At 41.2% G+C, this 21,848-nt stretch overlaps 1 protein-coding gene across 9 annotated transcripts in view; it reads right to left on the minus strand.

The window, feature by feature from the left end:
- The window catches only part of chl1b (cell adhesion molecule L1-like b), a 954,137-nt gene that overhangs the window by 221,052 nt on the left and 711,237 nt on the right, over positions 1–21,848 (minus strand). For all 9 annotated transcript variants that reach the window (XM_078543741.1, XM_078543742.1, XM_078543744.1 and 6 more), the window contains one exon: positions 12,746–12,968. In XM_078543741.1, coding sequence (XP_078399867.1) covers positions 12,746–12,968 — 223 coding nt within the window. The remainder of the gene's footprint in view (positions 1–12,745; positions 12,969–21,848) is intronic.

A 21,848-nucleotide genomic window follows, 5' to 3' on the forward strand; every position in this document is an offset into this window, starting at 1 on the left:
TACCCAAGCACCTCTTCTTGCCTTGGATGACACCATGATCAAAACCCGCTATCAGTATCCTAGGTATTACCACTGACTATAAGCTCAACTGTACCAGCCATAACAACATCATGGCTATAATAGTTGAAAAATGCTTGTATACTCAGCAACAATTAGTTTATTTTCTGATTGCTCAAAATCATTCCTTCATCCACAAGTCAAAATATTCATCACTCACACTGTAGTTGCATTGACAGTCAAGTTACTCAACTCCATAGAGGACAATACAGCCTGCTTGATTGGCACCTATGCCACTGGTGTGATGTGGAACAGTATGTACAGCTCAAGAATGCACTTCAACGACTCACCAATCACCTTCCAATAGGAATGACAAGAGGAAATGATAAAAAATACTCTCAACCTCAAAGTCCTCCTCTAAGTCAAATACCATCTTGCCTTCATGGAATTTACGATCTGACATGATTGTGGGCGTACCATCATTACAAAGATTGAAGCTGAGAAGGGGCAGCATCACTTCTTTAGGGCAGCTAGGGTAGACAATAAATTCATACTTCTCATGTTTCCCATATCCCAAGATCAAAAAAAGCCTTGCATGTGGTAACTGAAACAAGAGGCTTCTGAATGTCCAAAAAATATCTTACATCCACTACGGTGTCTAATTAACAAAATTAGTAAGTTTGTTAATGTTGATTTCTCAATGATGAAACTGTGTAAACAAATGCTTTTTATTATTTTTTAAAATTTCCAAAGTATTTCAAACAATTTCCACAGTGTATATGTTAGAGTGAGTGGTCTATAATTTTCAAATTGATTTTTTCACTTCATTTGCTTTCTTCTACTTTTCAGAGCTAATAGTACTCTGCAAAAAGTATTAACGAAGCCTGGGCAATTTCTTCCCTCGTTTCTTTAAGATTTCTGTGATGTGTCCTATTTTGGACGGATATCCTGTAGATATTCATTTCTTTGAATTTATTCAGAACACATGCTTTACTGATTTTTACACATGTTGTCGGCTTTTGCACCAAGATAACAGAGATTAAAATTCACATTTTGTATCTGTGACTAATGAAATGTTCTATGGGAACGCAACCAACCAAAATAGAAACATGTTGATAGATGGATGTTCCGCAGTTTGTTTGATCATGCATCTAGAGTGTCTCATAGGTATATATAAAAACAAGGACTCAAATGTTGACATTCTTCTTAGGATTATAGACGTCATGGGAAATTTTACAAATTTTTGAAGCTTAAAAATTACTGGAGCTAGCAGCGTGTTATTTTTGTTGCCATGAATACACTTTATGGAACAACAGACTAAAATAGGCAATGTTATATTTGCCTAATAAACGTTGTGGCACATCACACAGGAAGGGGGAAGGAAAATGGTGCCACAAGCTCATACAGCTATCAAAATCCATCAGAATCTCTATGAACAGTAGGATTCTCAATTGGGTGGAGATACAATCATTATACTGTTTTCTTTGAAGAATATGAGAGGCTGAAACATACATGGCTGCTGGAAATCTTGAAGGGCATGCTACCTTTGTTTTGCCCTCCCATTACAAAGTTATTTTGTGAACTACATTGTTATTGTCCTCGTAGAGGCAGATAACTAATAAAAGAAAGGAATCCCCACAATGCCAATAGAAAGAAAACGTATGGATGAGATTTAACTTTTTCTAATATTTACTTAACAAACAAACTAAAATCAACATAATTCAGATGTTAATTAACAGGAAAAGGAAATTTTCAAATAAAAAGGTAAATTTCACTTTAAAGAGTTGATACAATAAAGAAGCCTCAAGAAGTCATCCATCATTTCCTGCACAAATGTGGCACCTTGTGCAATCTGCAGTCATTCCAACTCGGCCTCTGGTGCATTGGTTCTCTCACTTCCTACTCAATGGGTTTGGCCCTCTAATCACTTTCATCGGCAGCCATGTTCTACCAATTGTCAAGAAAACCAGAACTTGTAATATTTTTCTTCTGGTAATAACCCTGGCATATTTTCTTATGTACTGGAAGTCAGGCTGTAATTGGATTAAGAACTAGAGTGACGGCAAGGGTCTAAAGTCAACAGTAAGAAATTGTTTTGATATGTTAATGAAACAAGGGGAACTTCAATCAGAATTTTACATAAAGCAATAACAGGAGACAGAGAGGTCTCAATTTCTGGTGATAGACGTCCACCAATATCCATTACAAGCCTACCGACTCCCACAGCTACCTCGACTACAGCTCCTCACACCCCGCTTCCTGTAAGGACTCCATCCCATTCTCTCAGTGCCTTCGCCTCCGTCGCATCTGTTCTGATGATGCTACCTTCAAAAACAGTTCCTCTGACATGTCCTCCTTCTTCCTTAACCGAGGTTTTCCACCCACGGTAGTTGACAGGGCCCTCAACCGTGTCCGGCCCATCTCCTGCGCATCCGCCCTCACACCTTCTCCTCCCTCCCAGAAACATGATAGGGTCCCCCTTGTCCTCACTTATCACCCCACCAGCCACCGCATTCAAAGGATCATCCTCCGCCATTTCTGCCAACTCCAGCATGATGCCACCACCAAACACATCTTCCCTTCACCCCCCCGGCGGCATTCCGTAGGGATCGTTCCCTCCGTGACACCCTGGTCCACTCCTCCATCACCCCCTATTCCTCAACCCCCACCTACGGCACCTCCCCATGCATACACAAAATATGCAACACCTGCCCCTTCACTTCCTCTCTCCTCACCGTCCAAGGGCCCAAACACTCCTTTCAAGTGAAGCAGCATTTCACTTGCATTTCCCCCAACTTAGTCTACTGCATTCGTTGCTCCCAATGCGGTTTCCCCTACATTGGAGAGACCAAACGCAGACTGGGCGACCGCTTTGCAGAACACCTTTGGTCTGTCCGCAAGAATGACCCAGACCTCCCTATCGCTTGCCATTTTAACACTCCACCCTGCTCTCTTGCCCACATGTCTGTCCTTGGCTTGCTGCATTGTTCCAGTGAAGCTCAACGCAAACTGGAGGAACAGCACCTCATCTTCCGACTAGGCACTTTACAGCCTTCCGGACTGAATATTGAGTTCAACAACTTTAGATCTTGAACTCCCTCCTCCATCCCCACCCACTTTCCGTTTCTTCCCCCTCCCTTTTGGTTTTTCCAATAATTTATATAGATTTTTCTTTTCCCACCTATTTCCATTATTTTTAAATCTATACCTTTTCTGCCCTTTTAGTCTTATTTCACCCCACCCCCACTAGAGCTACCTGTACCTCGCTTGTCCTGCTATCCATTCTCAATTAGTACATTCTTTTAGATAATATCACCACCTTCAATACCTCTTTGTTCTTTTGTCTGTGACACCTTTTGATTATCTGCTCCTATCACTGCTTGCTTGTCCCTATAACCACCACCCGCCCCCCTCCCACAACCACTTCTCCCCCCATCCCCCCACCTTAAACCAGCTTATATTTTACCCCTCCTATTTTTACTTTGTTCTGTTGAAGGGTCATGAGGACTCGAAACGTCAACTTTGTTCTTCTCCGCCGATGCTGCCAGACCTGCTGAGTTTTTCCAGGTATTTCTGTTTTTGTTTTGGATTTCCAGCATCCGCAGTTTTTTGTTTTTTATGTTTCTGAAGAGACTGGTCAAGATAATAGAGAGATCAAAGGGAAGGAATGCATTCAAGGAAACACTGAAGCCTATGTGAGGGGATAGCTGCTTAGATCTTCCAGAAGACAGCAGAGTAGCTGGTCAGATCTCCCAGACGGCAGCAGGATAGCTGGGCAGAACTCCGAGAAGGTAGTGTGTGAAGGCCAAACCTGAAGACCCAGTTGCTGTCAGCCTCAGAGGACACCCCAAGGAAAAATCACTGTGTGGTAAAAAATTACAGGAATTCTATAGATTTTAGAATCTATAAGGATAGTTGCTGAACAGGAAAGGGGAAGGTTAGCTCTGAGGGAAGTAAAGATTTGCGGAACTGTTTTAAAGTACTGTTTATTGTGTGAAGCCATTCTTGAATTTAAGTGTAATTGTGTTTTATTTGTTTTTTCTTTATTCTTTTAATAAATGTTTATTTTACTATAAAAATTATCACAAGTAGCCTGGGACATCATTTCCTGTTTTTCAGCACCGCTCCTCATACTATACAAATTGCAAAAGCCGTTTTGTCAGCTGTTCCAGGTTTCCTTCGGGGATTTGAGCAGCTCAGCCATGCCATAACACAAGGTTCACAACAGTCTTGAATGCACAGGATCCCCAGTGACTCCTTTCTCTGTGCCTTTTGAACTGTCTGGTTGGCTCTGGCGAAACTGAAACAGCAGCAGTAGTCTTGTCCAATCCACAATCCCTGCTCTCCCTGTCTTCACCTTTTTGTCCTTTTACCTGTAATACATATGCAGCTCCAGCTAAATGTGTGTCCTCTGGTCCCCTCAACTGCAGATTCTGTTCTACACACAGCTATTGGTCTTTCTGTGTTCTGAGACCAGCAGTAATCTGATCCAATTAGCTATCTATTTACTCTTTGCCATTTAACTTTCATGCCCATAGCAACCTTAGGTCACGTGGCATTTCTCAGAAGTCTAATCACCCCATACCCAGGAAAACTACTTCGCCCCCTTTCAAGAATTATCCTCGTTTCACTTTGGTCTTAAAGAGACCTTTTCAAAATAAAATACTGGCTTTTTCCCAAAGTGCATTGTCATCACAACATCTTATGTTCAGATCAATAGGCACCTGGAAACTCAGAATAAAGAAGGCTAGCTTCATGTGAACTGATGACTACCACTGACTTGGTCACTGGAGGCAATCTGATGGCTTTCAAAATCAGTGTTTCCCTGCACTATGCATCTAATATGAGAACATAATTAGAAACAATACGCAACCTAAGTATATGACTTTACCTCAACTTCACAGTGATAAAATATTACTTTTAAACTCTTCTGTTTTGAATTAAGCTTCTCCTGCTCATTTACCATAAACGCTCATAACAACACCATCATAATTTCACTCTTGCTTGAAAGCAAGTGCATATAGGTTAACAAGCTCATTAATTTTATTCAATTTTATTTCAAAATGAGATGTCTTTTTAAATTAACACTTTCAAATTTTCTGCCTAAAACAGAATAGGCCTCCCACCAGTCTGATGCTACTTGTTGTGATAAACTTGGTGAATCTTAACTATCCCATGAAATTCGCTCTCAAAATATAGACCAGAGTGGGGCAGGAAATTGAAAGGGGTCGTGGACAGATTAAGTGAGTGGGCACAATTGTGGAAAATTAAGTTTAATGTGGATACCTATGGAGTGATCCATGTTGGACACAAGAAAGGTAAACCGCAGTATTTCCTAAATACTTAATTCCTACAGGGCTCGACAGGGTAGATGCAGGAAGAATGTTCCCCCTGATTGGGGTGGGGCTGGGGCAGGGTGGTGCTTTAGAACCATGGGACATAGTCTCAAAATATGCTGTATGCCATTAAGGATTGAGATGAGGAGAAATTTCTTCAGTTAGTGGGTGGTGAAGCTTTGGCATTCTCTACCACAGACGGCTGTGGAGGGTCAGTCATTGAGTATGTTCAAAGCAGAGGTCGATAGATTTCTAGATACCAATGACATCAAGGGATATGTGGATACTGCAGGAAGATGGCACTGAGGAAGAAGATCGGCCATGATCTAGTTAAATGGCAGAGCAGGCTTGAGGGCCTGAATGGCTTACTCCTGCTCCTATGTTCCTATGTGTGATATTAGAATCTGCAATTGCAAAGTGACTTGGGAATCCAAGTACACAAATTACAAAAGCTAGTGCATAGGATGAAAATGTAATCAAAAAGGCTATTGGAATGTAGGCACTTATTTCAAGGGGTATGAATGACAAAATGACGAAGTTATGCTTCAGCAGTACAGGGTCTTGTTCAGACTCCATTTGTGTTCAGTTTTGGGCACCACACCTCAAAAAGAATATCCTGGTCTTGGAAGGAGTATGCCACTGATTTACCAGAATCTAAAAGAACTTCAAGGATTAGATAATGAGAAGGCATTACGTGAACTGAGAATTTTGAAAGAAATTGATAGGGTGAAAAGAAATAATTATTTTCTGTTTGTGGAGAAGTCTAGGACAAGGTGACATAATGTTAATTGTATATCAATTGAGTGTTAATTGTACTCAGGTGGTAGGTATTAATTAGGATTCACCTGTACTCATATATAGGCGCAGGATGAAAAAGGGATTGGTGGTGCCTCATGAGCCATTGTATCTCTGTAAATAAAAGCTTGTAGGTGTATGAAAACCAAGCTCCAGTGTTCTCGCCCTCACCGCCCGGTTATGAGTTCTAACTTATAATCTTAAAATCAGTGCCAGGCCACCCAGGAGACAAGTTAACAAACGCTTCTTCATGCAGAAAGCAATAGGTGCTAATTCAATTAGCTGTTTTGAAACCAGGGTCGATACATTTCTGTCAAGGGAAGCAAGCGATATGGACCAAGGGTGGGTGAGTAGAGTTAGGATACAGACCAGCCATGATCACATTAAATGGTGGAACTGAACTGTTCTTTGAGGGGGGCGGGAAATCGCCTAGTCCTGTTCTCTAAGTTCTCGCCACAGATATTCTACTTTCCCCTAGATACTGCACGAATGTATCTACATTTTATCAGCAATCACAAATTTGTGCAAAAGTTACTACGATGTTAAAAACTGATTTGAACAATAAAGGACTAACCTATTTAAATGAAAATGAAATTTTTTGTTACTTTAGTATTGTTGAAAAAAAGAGACGTTGTCAAAGCTTTTCATCTTGCACTCAACAGGGCAGATTCAAGAATGCCAAATTTCAAAGGGTGCAACAATTTATGCTGCATGAGAAAAAGGTGCCAATTAGTTGGCAAGTCAACTCTGATTGGTTGAGGCATTGCCATAGCGAATGTGCCATGGAACAATTGTCCTCTGCTCTTTTGTTTAATTCAATATAGGTGCAATGCCTGGACATATTCCTTTTGCCTGCGGTGGATAGGTTTTTGCATATGAATATATGTAGCACTGAATATATGTAACTTCTAGCAACTGTAAGTGAGCTACATTGCGAGCCTGAATGATGATCTAAAATAGGTTGTTAGTCTAATTCTTAGCACACTCGGAATTGTTCAGCAAATGCTGCCCAATCACAGAAGCACATCGAACTTTAGACCTTATGTTCTGTGTTTTTGCCAGCACAGGCTAGTTGAATATGGTCAGTAGTCTGCCTACTGTGAATAGCCAACAGGACATGCTGTTTGATACGATCTGCCAGTCTTTGGGACATATGGATAATCTACCTGGCTTTGCACCAGCAGTGAAAATCATATACCACATTACACATTTGTGTGGTGGGAAGAACATCTTTTTGGTTTGATGGCAGCATCCTGTTAGTGGAAAATACCACTTGTGTTGCTACTGCATAGTAGCAGCTTGAAACCAGGTGGTTTTCATGCATGTCTGTACAGGATATCCTGGAAGCTGCCATGATGCCTTCATTCTGCACCAGTCACATTTCCCAAAAGCCTTCGCGCCTCCAAGCAGAATGACCAGGTGACTCCTTAAACAGAGGGGCTACCCTCAAAAGACATACCAGATGAGACCTATGAGGAACCTTACCATGGATGCAGATGAAAGATACAACTAGAGCCACATGACCATAAGGGTATACACAGAGCAAACCAGTGGGTTACTAAAAATGTGATTCAGGTGTCTTAACAGATCTCAGGGTGTCCTGCAGCATGGACCAGCAGGGGTATTCAGATCTGCTGTGCCTTGCATAACACCGTCCTGCAGAGAGGGCTGGAGCTACAAGAAGAGGATGGTGATGCTTGCTGTGCGTCCTTAGAGGAGGAAGAATATGGGCAAGAAGGAGCCTGATTTGTCCAGGGTGCTCGCCTCATTGCCAGAGAAGTCGGCACTGGATTCATTCAGGAATGGTTCAGATAACCTGAGCATGTGAAGCTTTGAGGCACATTAACCTACTGCACCTCCACTGCCTCATAGGTGTCAATACAAGTCATTCCCAAAGTCAATAATTCCTCCGTATAATTTGCACCATTTACTCATCTTCCACTCTGGTTATACCATTCTCTTAAATACTAATGTCTATTTGGAAGGTGGGAGATAACTGTATCATGTTTGAAGACAGCAGAGCTTCTCAGTGCTTTCTCACTGTAAGTCTTTATTGGACTGATCTTAAGATGTCTGCTTACAGAGACTGCCTCATAGCAGAGGTCACCTGACTACAGAAAGCCAGATGAGACATGTAGAATTGATTGCATTTCAAACCCAAACAGTAACAATGGAGATGAATGGGCCATGGAGACTTGAAATAAAGTGCTCGATTCACTAAAGAATTCATATGCATAATTAGATTGACATTACCAGCATCCAAATGAAACTCCTTGTGCAGCTAAAAGTCTTTTATTCCCTTTTCCTATTCTGCATGGTGCTACCCTTGTGGCTTCAGCAGAGCTAGAGACAGGTTGCTCGTCCCCCTGCTCTGACAGCTGCAATGCCTGTAAGCAAGAAATTTGGAGCAAAAGTCCTTGCGCAGTTATAAACTAAAAGTTAGTTCTTGCACTGAAGTTTGTAAATGAAATTCATTTTTTTTCTGGACAGAGAGTAATGTGGAAGCAGATAGCATAACAGATCAAATTCACAGATAATGTATTGATAGAAAAGCTGACAACTGAAGTATCAGACCTGTAGTATTAGTAAAATGACACCTTTTCTCATCGAGACTGCAAATAATATTCATATCATTCAACCACATTGAGACATCCATTATTTTATGACTATAGTTCAATGTTCTGCAGTCCCTATTGTTTATTTAGATGCAACAGTTACTGCTACTTTCTATCAATACGCTGTTTCAGAGCATGTTCATTTATGCTTGCAAAGTTGCTACAGACCCACCATAATCCTGCAAAAATTGTTGGCTCAAATGTAGTGAGATGTGGCATTCCACCTACAGATTTGGGCAAGGTAGAGGTTGGTGTGGGGGTTGGGGGTTGATGATCAGAGAATAGAATCAGAGCTGGTTACAGCCCAGAAGAAGGCCATTCAGCCCCATCATGTCCATGCTGGACCTCAGAACAGTTACTCAGATCATCTCACTGCTCTGGCTTTTTCCTGCATCCCTGCAATTATCTTTCTCTTTGAATAATTTTCCAATTCCCTTTTGAAAGTCATGACTGAATCTGCTGCCACCAAACTCTCAGGCAGTACATGCCAGATCCTAACCCCTGTGTAAAAAGTTTTTCTCAAGTCCCCTCAGGCTATTTTCCCAAACACCTTAAATGTGTCTCCTCTGGTTCTCAACCCTTCTACCAATGGGAACAGTTTCTTCCTAACTATTCCATCCAGACCCTTCATGACTTTGAACACCTCTATCAAATCTCCTCTTAATCTTCTCTTCTCTATGGAGAATAACACCAACTTCTCCAATTTATCCAAGTAACTGAAGTCCCTCATCCCTGGAACCATTCTTGTAAATCTTTTCTGCATGCTCTCCAAAGTTTCACATTCTTCCTGAAGTATGGTGCCCAGAATTAGACACAATATTCCAGTTGAGGCTGAACCAGCATTTTATAAAGTTCACCATAACCTCATTGCTTTTGCACTCTATGTTGCTATTTATAAAACCCAGGATCCCATGTGCTTTATTAACAGCTTTCTCAATCTGAATTGCCATTCTCAATAATTTGTGCACATATACCCCCTGATCCCTCTGCTCCTGCAGCTCCTTTTGATTGTATCCTTTATTTTATATTGTCTCACCTCATTCTTCCTACCAAAAGATATCACTTCACACTTCTCTGCGTTAAATTTCATTTGTCACATGTCTGCCCAGTCTAGCAGCCTGTCTATGCCCTCCTTTGGTCTTTAAAAATATGCTATAAATTTTAGACATTTCTTCACAGGGTTCACCACAACTGAATTTCGGATGTCCTGCAGTAGCTTTTCTCTATGGATTTACCAATGTTGCTATGAGTATATTATATCATATTATGCAAATAGCATATTTTATAGGAAAACCTTGAATCTGAAATATCAAAGCAGTATTTGAGTTCTATTTTGTAACTGTCCTAAAGCTTCTTTTGTTCCATGCTAAAGGTATACTTTATATGTTGTAAGATAAACCATGCAAATGTGTATAATTTTTTCTCAGATTAAGACAGTCATTTTCTATTTTCACTTGCAAAACAGAGCTGTTGGAGGTAATTAGCAAGCATATAGCATGACATAAATTTGAACCTGTTGCAATGAGAGAGAACAGAACTGAAGAAATTGTTTCAGGGCATCAGTGAGAAAAGTCACTGATTTTCCATTCCCTGCCTGCTCTGACAACTCTTTCAGCCAGTGATCATTGGCTCCTCATGGGATGATTGGACTCAAAACATTAACTCTGCTTCTCTCTCCACAGATATTGCCAGACCTGTTGAGCTTTTGCAGCACTTTCTGTTTTTATTAAAAAAATTAAAATGGGCAATCCACCCCTTCTGCTTTTAATGGAAGCAGGTTGGGAACAGGTGAGGACACGACTCTCAGCAAGCAAGTTGGTCACTAAATTATTTTAAGGAGCCTCCAATTTAGCTTTGCTTTGAGTTTTTATACTAGTAGGCTGGTTTCCCAAGACTTGGGATAAAGGACAGCTGAATAGGAGCATGAAAGGCTGCAGCCATTGGCAAAATGCCTTTATAGCAGTTTGTGCGTCAGCTGAAGCTTGAATGCTCTTCCCTCCCCACACCCCAGCCAGCCAGCCAAGTCTACACTTAAACACTATCAGATCCCCATGATTTGCCAATCCCTCTCCATTAAACGCAATCAGGTAACTCCCGTCCCTTCATCCCAGGATCAGCGACTACCCTCCACAGTGCGATATCTGATACACTTCGCCCAGTCCTGAGATACCTGACCCTCTCTGCCCACTCCTGCGATACCCGACCCCTCTCTGCCGAGTTCAGCGATCTCCGACTCTCTCCACCCAGTCCTGAGATATCTGCCTCTCTCTGCCCAGTCCTGTGATATCTGACCCTCTCTGCCCAGTCCTGCAATATCTGACCCTCTCTGCCCTGCTATATCCAATTCTCCCCTCAGCCCTGCAATCTCTGAATTTCTCTGCCCAGTCCTGAGATATCTGCCTCTTTCTGCCCAGCCCTGTGATATCCAACTCTTTCCCACCCCAACCCTGCAATAACCAACTCTCTTGTCTCAGCCCTGAAATATCCAACTCTCTCCCTTCAGCCCATATCTGAATATTCTCCTCCCCACCCTGAGGTATCCTACTCTGTGGGGGGACAGTGGTGTAGTGGTAATGTCACTAGACTAGCAATCCATATGAACCAGGCTACTGCTTTGGGAACACAGGTTCAAATCTCACCACAGCAGCTGGTGGAATTTGAATTCAGTTAGTAAATCTGGAATATAAAAGCCAGTCTCAGTAATGGTGACCAAGAAACTATCTTCAATTGTCATAAAAACCCATTTGGTTCCCTAATATCCTATTGGAAAGGAAATCCTTACTTGGTCTGGCCTACATGTGACTCCAGACCCATTGCAATGTTGTTGACTTTTAACTACCCTCTGAAACATCCCAAGAAGCCACTCAGTTTAAGGGCAATTAGGGATGGACAACAAATGCTGGCCTTGCCAGTGACGTCCACATTCCATGAAAGGGTTAAAAAAAACTCTCTCCTGCCACCCTGTAATCCCTTACTCTCTTCCTCCATCTCTCTACTGCAATTTCCAACTCAATTATCAATCTGGCTGGCTGTGTCTGGGGAAACCTGCTAGAAAAAGTTAAAGCTGGTGCTGCTGTTAAATTTGACTGGGTCAGAGAAAACCTGCCCTCCTGCCAGCCTCCCATCCACACTCCACTCCCCGCCCCCACAACTTGTTCCCTTTCTGCCTCTAAGATATTTCTGGGATACTCATCTGAATTTCCTGTATAAAGGAGCTGAGCTCCAAATGGAATGTTGAAAGGCAAGTGAAACAATGTATGAGGTAAATGTGTGGTTGGACATTTTACAGATACATGCACGCTCACTAGTTCGTGGGGAACATAACGGTATTTTGTTTCAAACCATGGTCTTACGAGATGGAACGCTGCCACCAATTGGTAGTTATTTTTCAGATGTGGATGTTAATGGCAAGCCAATATGCATTGCTAGCTCTGATTTCCTTGAGGGCATTAAGATTCAACCACAAAGTGTGGGACTGGAGCTACATGCAAGCCAGAACATGTGGTGCATTGCCTTTTACGAACAATAAGCTTGTTGATTTCTTTTTTTAAACAACAATCTGGCAGGTTTCATGGTCATGTTATAGTGTTAGTCCACAAATTAGCAGAATTATTGAATTCATTTCCACAACTTGCCTTTATGGGAATTGAACTCACAACCTCTAGATTACTAATCCAGTACTATGACCACTGGAATGCTGTATCCATTAAACAGTCAACCTCTTATTTTCAGAATTTCTTCATGTGTGAAAAAGTCACTAAAGTATATGTATATTATAATCTTACATTTCAATATAGAAGCAATTGCCTTAGCAATTATAACAATTAACCAAAATATCTCCCATTACCTACAACTTCAATGTCTCTCTAATGAAAGTCCTTTCCAAGATGAGATTCATATGGGCGATAAGGAAACAAGCTTTACAACAACAACTACATTTTTACAGCACTGCTGAGATACAGAGTGACATCTCAAAGTATAATAAAAGTTAAAAATACTCACTATCCTCTCCTGAATATCCTGTTACTATCTTTGGATCAGGGCCTGGTCCAATATCATTTAATGCTTGCACCTTGATGTCATAAGGTATGAATGTTGAGGTATTCATAACAAAATGGTGATGCTTATTGACTATTTGCTCATTCCATGTTGTGTTAGCTCCTTGACGTCTCCAGCTAACTTTGTATTTCAGTCCAGGTCCATTCCAGTCAATGGGTTTCAGTGGCTGCAAAATAGGCGCAGAGAAAATTTTAGTTACACCAATTTAACTATGGCCCAACTCAGTCAGATTAACACAAAAGCAAAATTCTGTGGACGCTGGAAATCGGAAATTAAAAAAATAGAAAATGCTGGAAATACTCAGCATGTCTGGCAGCAACTGAGACTACAAATTTCGAGAAAAAGTATTTTATTGGCCATACAGAACATGTACTGGAAACAAAAAGACGACATCCTGGACACATTGTTAGGAATAAGAGCATTCTGAAAAAATTGTAGACATTCTGGGTTGCTAAAAGCGTTAACAGGGAGATCCTAGAAGACAAATGGTTCAAATATCTGAGAACTGAGATATTTCTAATTAAGCCTAGTGCCAGCTTCAACAGGGGGTCTGTTTGAGACTGCGAACCAAAAGACTGATAGAAGTACTATGATCCTAAAACTGATAAATTAATAAGCTAGGAAAGCTCTTGAAAACTACTGATATGATAAATTATTTTCCTTACTATGATATACGTTCTTGACAGAGGAAAGTAGTATGATACTTAATTGAAAATCTGTTTCTTGTTAAACTACTCCAGCATTGTAACCATTCTATGATTTTAATTACAATTTCTAGTAGCTGTCCAGCTGAATGACACCATGGAGAAGAATCCATGAAAGTTAATTATCATCTTGGTTGATCATGAAAGCTTCCTTTACTTGGAGTGGCATTTCCTTTGTGATAATTAAGGTATTTAAGAATATTTTGCTTATCCAAGTGGTCTGTTTCCAAAAGGTCTTTAAAAGCTAAAAGTTTAAGAATGGAAGTGAAAGGTTAAGGGACATAACTGTGTTCAATTTAAAGAAATAAAACCCACAGAGAAAAATTCAATAATGAAAAGGAAAATAACATATACACCAGGTTTATTGACCCAGGATGAGAAGATGGTTGGCAAAGAAAAGGCAAAAGATGTGGATGACTGGCCACAGGCATCCTGAAAGCTGAAGCACCAACATTGCAAAGGAAAGCAAATTGCCCAATGCTATAGCAGGCAACCTACAACAAAGGATAATGTTCTATATCTTATCATGTCATAGAGAAACAGACTCAATGTTGGAAACATACTAGTAACTTTAAAAACAAACTATAAGCTAAGTCATACTGCAATTCTAGATATTGTAATAACTGTGATACTGTTACTAAACAGAACGAGCTATTGCTGAGACTTTGCAATATATGTAAACGATCGTCAAGTCTATGCTGATCTAGGTTCTATCAAATGAATAGCACATAGCCTTTAACTTGATATAATCCTCAATGCTTAATTTTATAATGGTATTATGATAGATGGTCTTAAATAATGTAGCTTTTGTTAATGCATTTTTTTTATTCAAGGGATGTGGGCTTCACTGGCTAAGGCAGTATTTATTGACCATCCCTAATTCTCCTAGAGGTGAGCTGCCTTCTTGAGTCATTACAGTCCATGTGGTGGTAGTACACCCACAGTGCTGTTAGGGAGGGAGTTCCAGGATTTTGACCCTCTCTGGTCCGATGTCATCTTTGATGACTCCAGCAAGTGGAAGTTAATTAGTGTGTGCATTCTGGTACCATTATCCTAGAATAATTGATTTGGTTTTTGGCAATATTAGCATAATTTGCATTAGCTAGGTATGACCGTCCATAAGTGAGCTAATTTTGGCATTTTATAAACAATTAAGGGATCCGATTAGTTCAGTTGGCTAGACGGCTAGTGTGTGGATCAGATTAACACCAACAGCATGGCCTTGATTCCGGTTTTGGCTGAGGTAGACTTGGGACATGCCTCCTCACCCTGCCCCTGAGAGTGGAAGGCAATGGTAAACAACCACTGACAAAAAAAAACTGCCAAGAAAATGAGACAAAAGCAAAGAACTGTGATGCTGGAAATCCAAAACAAAAACAGAAACAGAAATACCTGGAAAACTTCTCCGCCGATGCTGCCAGACCTGCTGAGTTTTTCCCCAGGTATTTCTGTTTCTGTTTTTGTTTTGCCAAGAAAATGGCTCAGTGTGAAGAATCAGCAGACAATGAGCTAAGGACCTGCCTTCAGGCAAAGCACATGTGAATGAATGAAATGAATGAATGAAACCTTTAAACAGATACCAATTCAATTTTTCTATGTATGTGTATTGGAAAAGAAGTGGGGATGTGGAGAGTGAAGATTCATATGATACGCTGTGATTAAAAATTATTATCCATTGGCATTTCTGAAGCTATGAACTGAATGCTCCTCTTGTTGGTGGGGTTGTGGTCTTTTATTTCCTCATGCCTGTCAATGTGAAGCACCACTGATCTGCTGCTATTATCCCCCAGAACTCTCATTAGTCATGCTTCAAAGGAAGTTGATTGCTTTCATTGGCTTACTATATCTAGAAGGGAATGAAACAAAGTTTTGGTGCAGCCTGGCTACAGGCAATTGAAAGGACACCTAACATTTGCAGCTTTAGATACTGCACAACAGCGACAGGGAAAAGTAGTCTTGGGCGTGGCGACAGCAACAAGTGCAATAAACTGTTCAGATGTATCTGTGGAGGGAAAAGCTGAACTGTCTCATGGACATTGAGGGTTGGAAGCCCCATAAGTAGATGATACAGCCTGTCTTGAGGGAGGAAACTGACCCATAAATTCAGGCAAACCCAATTTTGGGCACACAAGTGTTCATTCCTTGTGTGTGAACGGTAAAGACAGATATTGGGCATCATTATAATGGAGCATCAGAATCTGACAGTAAAGGTGAGGGGTTAGGGTTGGGAAGGTGGGACTTCATCATCAAAATAATTGCTTAAAGTAAACACAGATTATTTAAAACATTCTGTGTTAATTTCTCTGTATGCCTTCAATTTTTGGAGGTTTGGATGACGGAGAGGGAAATGGAAATCTGACATATGAAGAAATTTACCACAAGTCTTGAACAATGAGAAACTTTGTGAGACTATCTTTTGAAATCAATGTGCTGTTAATTCTGCTCTCCTCACTCTGGCATTTGGTTCAACGGTTTCCCTTCCCCTTCCTTCATAGCCTTCTCTTGCTCTATTGTGCTTTGGTGTTTCAAATCTTTCCCCTCTCTGGTCATTATCAGCTTCAAGTTCCAGATGTAGCAAAGCAATATCATGTAGAGCACAACATGCAGAACTCTGGCTGTGCCGGACTGCAGTATCTGCTTTATCCAGGCAACTATTGAGAGGCCTCAGGATGCTTAACATCTGCTCCACAACATTGCTTGCATTTTTATCAACCTTATATCTGTTATCCTCATCTAGCTGTAGGAGCTACACTAGAGATACCAGTGTTTAAATTAGCAGAAGGATAAAGAGCCAGAGGATACAGATTTAAGGTGATTCATAAAGAAGCAACAGAGACATAAGGAAGAACTTTTTTACGCAACGAGTGGTTAGGATTTGGAGTGCACTTCTGAGATTGTGGTGGAGGCAGACTGAATCAGGGCCAATGAAAGAGAATTGTATAATTAACCGAGGAGAAAAAAACATTGCACTGATATAGGGAAAAGACAGAAGAGTGGGATTAGGTGAGTTGTTCCTGCAGAGAACTGGCACAGCCATAATGGGCGGAATGGTTACAGCATAGAAGACCGTTCTATGATTCTATAAAGTGATTGTACACACCCCCTTCACTTATCTAACAAAATCTTTATCAATCAAGACTCATTGCTAACATTCAACTGCTTCACCATACCCTCACACATTTAGCACCTCTGCAAGCCTCATATCCACATCTCATAGGTTGCACACACTGTCAGCTATTCAATCATGACAGCAACACTGCCCAAACACATTGCACCACAGTCAATGACACACGTCACTCTCTCTTGCAGACAAGGTGGCACACAATCCAAAGCAACAGGAGCTAACCAGATGGGAACAAATTTGCCTGCATATCCTAAACCCTGTGGAGGAGACAGTGCTGGCCATTATTGGGATGCCCACTGCTAAGGTTGTAACCAATGGCAGGACTGATGACGATAACCTCATGCCTAATGCTCCTTCTCCTACATCCCACCTCCCCTTCATTCCATACTCTTCCCTGATTTACAAGTTGAAGATAGAGTAAGAATAACGTTCTTACTCACCTAACCACCACCAACATCACCTCCCCTCATTGGCAAACACACTTACAATGCAACCATACCCTGTGCCTTGCTCCTTTCAGATATCCAAGAAATACAACATAACCTGACAGTAAATAACAGCAAGAAGATAGTGATGATGAAGACGCACCATCCCTTGACTTCACTCTTGGAGCCACCATCTCAGGTGCCTACACTGTGCATAATTTATGATAGCACAGAGGTAGCACAGAGTGAGAGAACTGGACATGAGTAACCTGTGGCAAGGACAGGAATGGTGCAGGTGCCAGTTCATCAGGTTGCACAAGGGTTCTGCTACAAAGAAGTCAGATGGACACTGTAGTATAAGGATCTGGCACATTTAGGGTTAATGAGGGACTGAGTACAGTACCGCCCACACACTTATGTAAGAGAACACATGACCCACACCTAGGGATCAGTGTGGTGTTGAAGAGAGCCAGTGCAGACCCAAGCATGGAGACAGCTCCTAGCTTATACCCTTTATGATATCTTCGTAAATAGTTCTAGTAGTTAATAAAGATTTACAGTGAACCTACTTCAGACTACAAAGACTTCATTAAAACCTGTCGAGATCCAACTAACACCCCACAACAAATACTTCCTTGGGGTAGCCTACAGAAGAATGCTGAAGGATGGACACAATGAACTACTTGGTGCATTGGGAAGCCAGCCAGAAGCCTGTGGCCAATATCATGGAGCATGAAGGAATCCAGACAACTTGGCTCAGGGCTTTTCAGAGAGCTCTGAGCCCATCCTTTCTAGGGTTAAAGGGATGGCCAGCAGATTAGCACACTTGTGAATCCAAGCATGATGCAACATTTGATGACCAATGTTGCAGCTTCCAATGCAGTACACAACGTCCAGGTGCTGCAACAGAAGGTTAGATTGATGCGATGGTTATGGATTTCAGTGGGCAATGAGACTTGTACGGTGCCAACAGATTGCTAGGATTGCTGAGGGGCCACCTGGGGAGTGGCAGTGATTCCATGGAACATGAACCTGTTCTCCTCTCTCATGAAGACAGCATTTGTCTTCTCAACTCTGCAGCTTCTGCCAATGCCTTTACTGTTACATATTATCGAAACAGCCTAGACTGCAGCAGCCCATACCAAGATAGTCCAGTTCGAAGCATATGGCATGATTTCACTTGCAAGTTTCATTTGGAATATTTACTTTGTGTTGACATTAATTTTTAAATTATGGCCAAACAGATTCTGCGATAGTGTCAGAGGGAAGGTGACATGTGGAGCCATTGGTGAATGGGGATTGGGTTTGCAGTTATGGGCGTTGCACTAAAGTGAGTTTTTCCACAGACAGCCCAGCCAGAAAGGAGTTTTGTCGGTTACCTCCTTCCTTCCTTTTCCTCCTGCTCTTTGCTGTATAACTGGTGGAAAGGGCTGTCTCCTCATGATGCTGGGGTTATGCAGCATGCAACAGACCAGAACAAATCTTGGCATCCACTGACACTGTGCACCATGGAGAAGCCTGCAATATTAGTGAATTCACGTACCCATTCTGGTCCATGCTCTCTGACATGAGAGAATGAAATTTACTATGTTTTCATTGAGTACAGAACCTCATTGACATCCATTATGCAGTGCTGGACAGCAAACTGGAAAATCTTGCAAATGTCTGCAGCTCCAGCCTAGAAGGAGTCAGACATATTTCATTGCCACAGCCAATTTGATAGTCACTTGTAATGCGATCCTTGCCCTGCTCTGCTTTTGCAGTTGTGGTATCAACAGGTAGCAGTTTTCAGAGAGGACATCCTTACAGAAGAGCACGTGTCTCACACATTGTTCCTCGCTGAGATTCAGGTGGGAGAATTGTTCCTTGACCACTCTGGGCAAATATGGCCTCTTGTTGAGAGCTGTTCTACCCCTCCTCCCTCTTCCAGTGGCTTGTCCAGTCATGCAGTCTGGGGGCAACTGGTTTGTGCAGAAATCTTGATGTAAGCCAAAAATTCTTCAGCACCTGCAATCAAATCCCTGCAGACTTTTGCAACTTTATGCAATTAGACAAAGCACCAAACACTTGTAAAATAGTAGCAACAGTTAGAAGACGATTCGTGTCATGATCTACCTGTTCTGTATACTTGCGGTGACCATTCACTGGATGCCGGTTAATATTCTCATCAATAAGGCATTCAGCACAATTGGCCCCAAAAATATGTGCATGCACTGCGAGTTTCATTTTAAAGCTCTAAGGGCACTGACAGTGCCAAAAGAATGGCATAATCGATTTCAATTTCTTGCTGTCTGCTGATTGCATATTTGTGTTCAATAAGGATAGAAGAATGAAAATAACATACTTAATGTTTCCACAAAAATCCTTTGTACATTGATTAAGCTAATTGCAATTAATTGTTTCCATTTGGTTGCGCGTTCAAAATGATTATAAGAGAAAAAAACTGCATTGCAGTTTAGGCTAATATTTCTTGAACATGCAAAAGTCATTTTCTGTTCATGAAATATGCTTAGTTGTATGCATGCAGAGGCTTTCAAATGCCACTGTAACCGAAAAGTTTGCAGCAAACTTTATTTTAAAATGTTTTTCTTCAACATTCAACATGTACATAGAATCACAAAAATATCAACATAACGCTCCCATTCAGCATTAGCAATTACAAAGGAATGATCCTTGATGAAGAATATAAATCTGAAATTGGCTACAATTATTGTGAAATATGCTGTGTAAGCTGCATCTTCAGGCATTATTTTATATCATTAAAATCTCAGAGAAGCAAGGGTTTCATGAGAGAAGATTTTCCAGAATTATTTTCCTTGGTGTCAAAGAAAAAGACATTGAACTAAATATCCTGGTGGTACCACATAAAATCCACCAATTACATTTTAAATCTTTTAAACATTATCACATGAGTATAACACATCAGGATGACTTCTTTGATGGACAATACAGTAAGAAAATGTGTGTAATTTTCCAACAGAGAATACATAGGAATTTTTTCTCATTTATAATATCACGTATAATTCTTAAACATACTGAGCTAATTTTCATCCTTATGTTCCTGGTGCTGAAAATGAAAATGACCTCCTTTTTACTGTGTTCACGTGCATTGGTAGCACTTGAATTGCTTGGTACATTTGTGGAGAGTGTGCATGATTTTTGTAGAATCTAAATTGTAGTATGGAGTTTGTATATAACTTCAGTGTTTATGAAGTTAATTGAAGGTACTTAAATACAAGTACTAGTTTGTAATAATACAAATATTAATTAATTAGGTAGGAATGACCACCGCACATTCCTTGTGAAACAAAGCCCTGTCTTCATATTGAGGATACCCTCCAGCATGTGTGGTACTACCACCGTGCTAATTGCGATAGATTTTGAACAGAACTAGCAACTCAAACCTGGTCATCCATTGAAGCACTGTTGGCCATTAGCAGTAGCAGAATTGCATTTAACCCCAATTTGTAAATTCATGGCCCAGCATAACCCCCAATCTACTATTACCACTAGGTTGAGGGATCAACCCAGGGTTCATTATAGAGTGCAGGAGGGCAAGCCTCAGGCATACATAAAGTGAGGTGTCAACTTGGTGAAGCTACAATATAGGACTACTTGCATGCCAAACAGCAAAAACAGCATGCAATAGATAGAGCTCGCTCAACCAACGGATCAGATCTAAGCTCTGCCATCCTGCCACATTCAGTCAGAAATGATGGTAGACAATTTAACAACTAACTGGAGGAGGAGGGTCCACAAATATCTCCATCCTCAATGATGGGGAAGCCTAGCACATCAGTGTAAAATATAAGGGTATTTTGCAACCATCTTTAGCTAGAACTGCTGCGTGGATGATCCATCTCTGCCTCCTCCTGACGTCCCAAGCATGACAGATACTGGTATTCAGCCAATTCAATTCATTCCACAGGATATTAAGAAATGGCTGAAGGCACTGAATATTGCAAATGCTATAGGCCCTGACAAGATACTGGCAATAGTACTTGAAGACCTGTGCTCCAGAACTAGCTGTGGCCTTAGCCAAGCTGCAACACTGGCATCTATCAGGCAATATGGAAAACTGCCCAGGTATGTCCTGTCCACAAAAAAAACAGATCAAATCCAGCCTGGCCAATTACCGCTCCATCAGTCTACTCTAGATCATCAGCAAAGTGATGGGAGGGGTCATCGACAGTGCTATCAAGTAACACTGAGCAATAACCTGCTCACTGATGCCTGGTTTACGTTTCACCAGGTCTACTCAGATCTCATTATAGCCTTGGTCCAAACATGGCTGAATGAGCTGAACTCAAGAGGTGAGGTGAGAGTGACTGCCCTTGACAATGGGAATCGGGGGAAACTTCTCCACTGGTTCGAGTCATACCTAGCACAAAGGGAGATGGCTGTGGCTCTTGACGGTCAATCATCTCAGTCCTGAGACATCACTGCAAGAGTTCCTCAGGGTAATGCTCTTGGCCCAACCATATTCATCTGCTTCATCAATGACCTTCTCTCCATCATAAGGTCAGAAGTAGGAATAAAAACAAAAAACTACTGCGGATGCTGGAAATCCAAAACAAAAACAGAATTACCTGGAAAAACTCAGCAGGTCTGGCAGCATCGGGAATACATAGTATTATTTAGTTCTGTTGAAGGGTCGTGAGGACTCGAAACATCGACTCTTTTCTTCTCCACCGATGCTGCCAGACCTGCTGAGTTTTTCCAGAAGTAGGGATGTTTGCTGATGATTGCACAATGTTCAGAACCATTCACAGCTCCCCAGATACCAAAGCAGT

The sequence above is a fragment of the Cetorhinus maximus genome, chromosome 6 (genome assembly GCF_964194155.1).
Source record: "Cetorhinus maximus chromosome 6, sCetMax3.hap1.1, whole genome shotgun sequence".
Classification (NCBI taxonomy): Eukaryota; Metazoa; Chordata; class Chondrichthyes; order Lamniformes; family Cetorhinidae; genus Cetorhinus; species Cetorhinus maximus.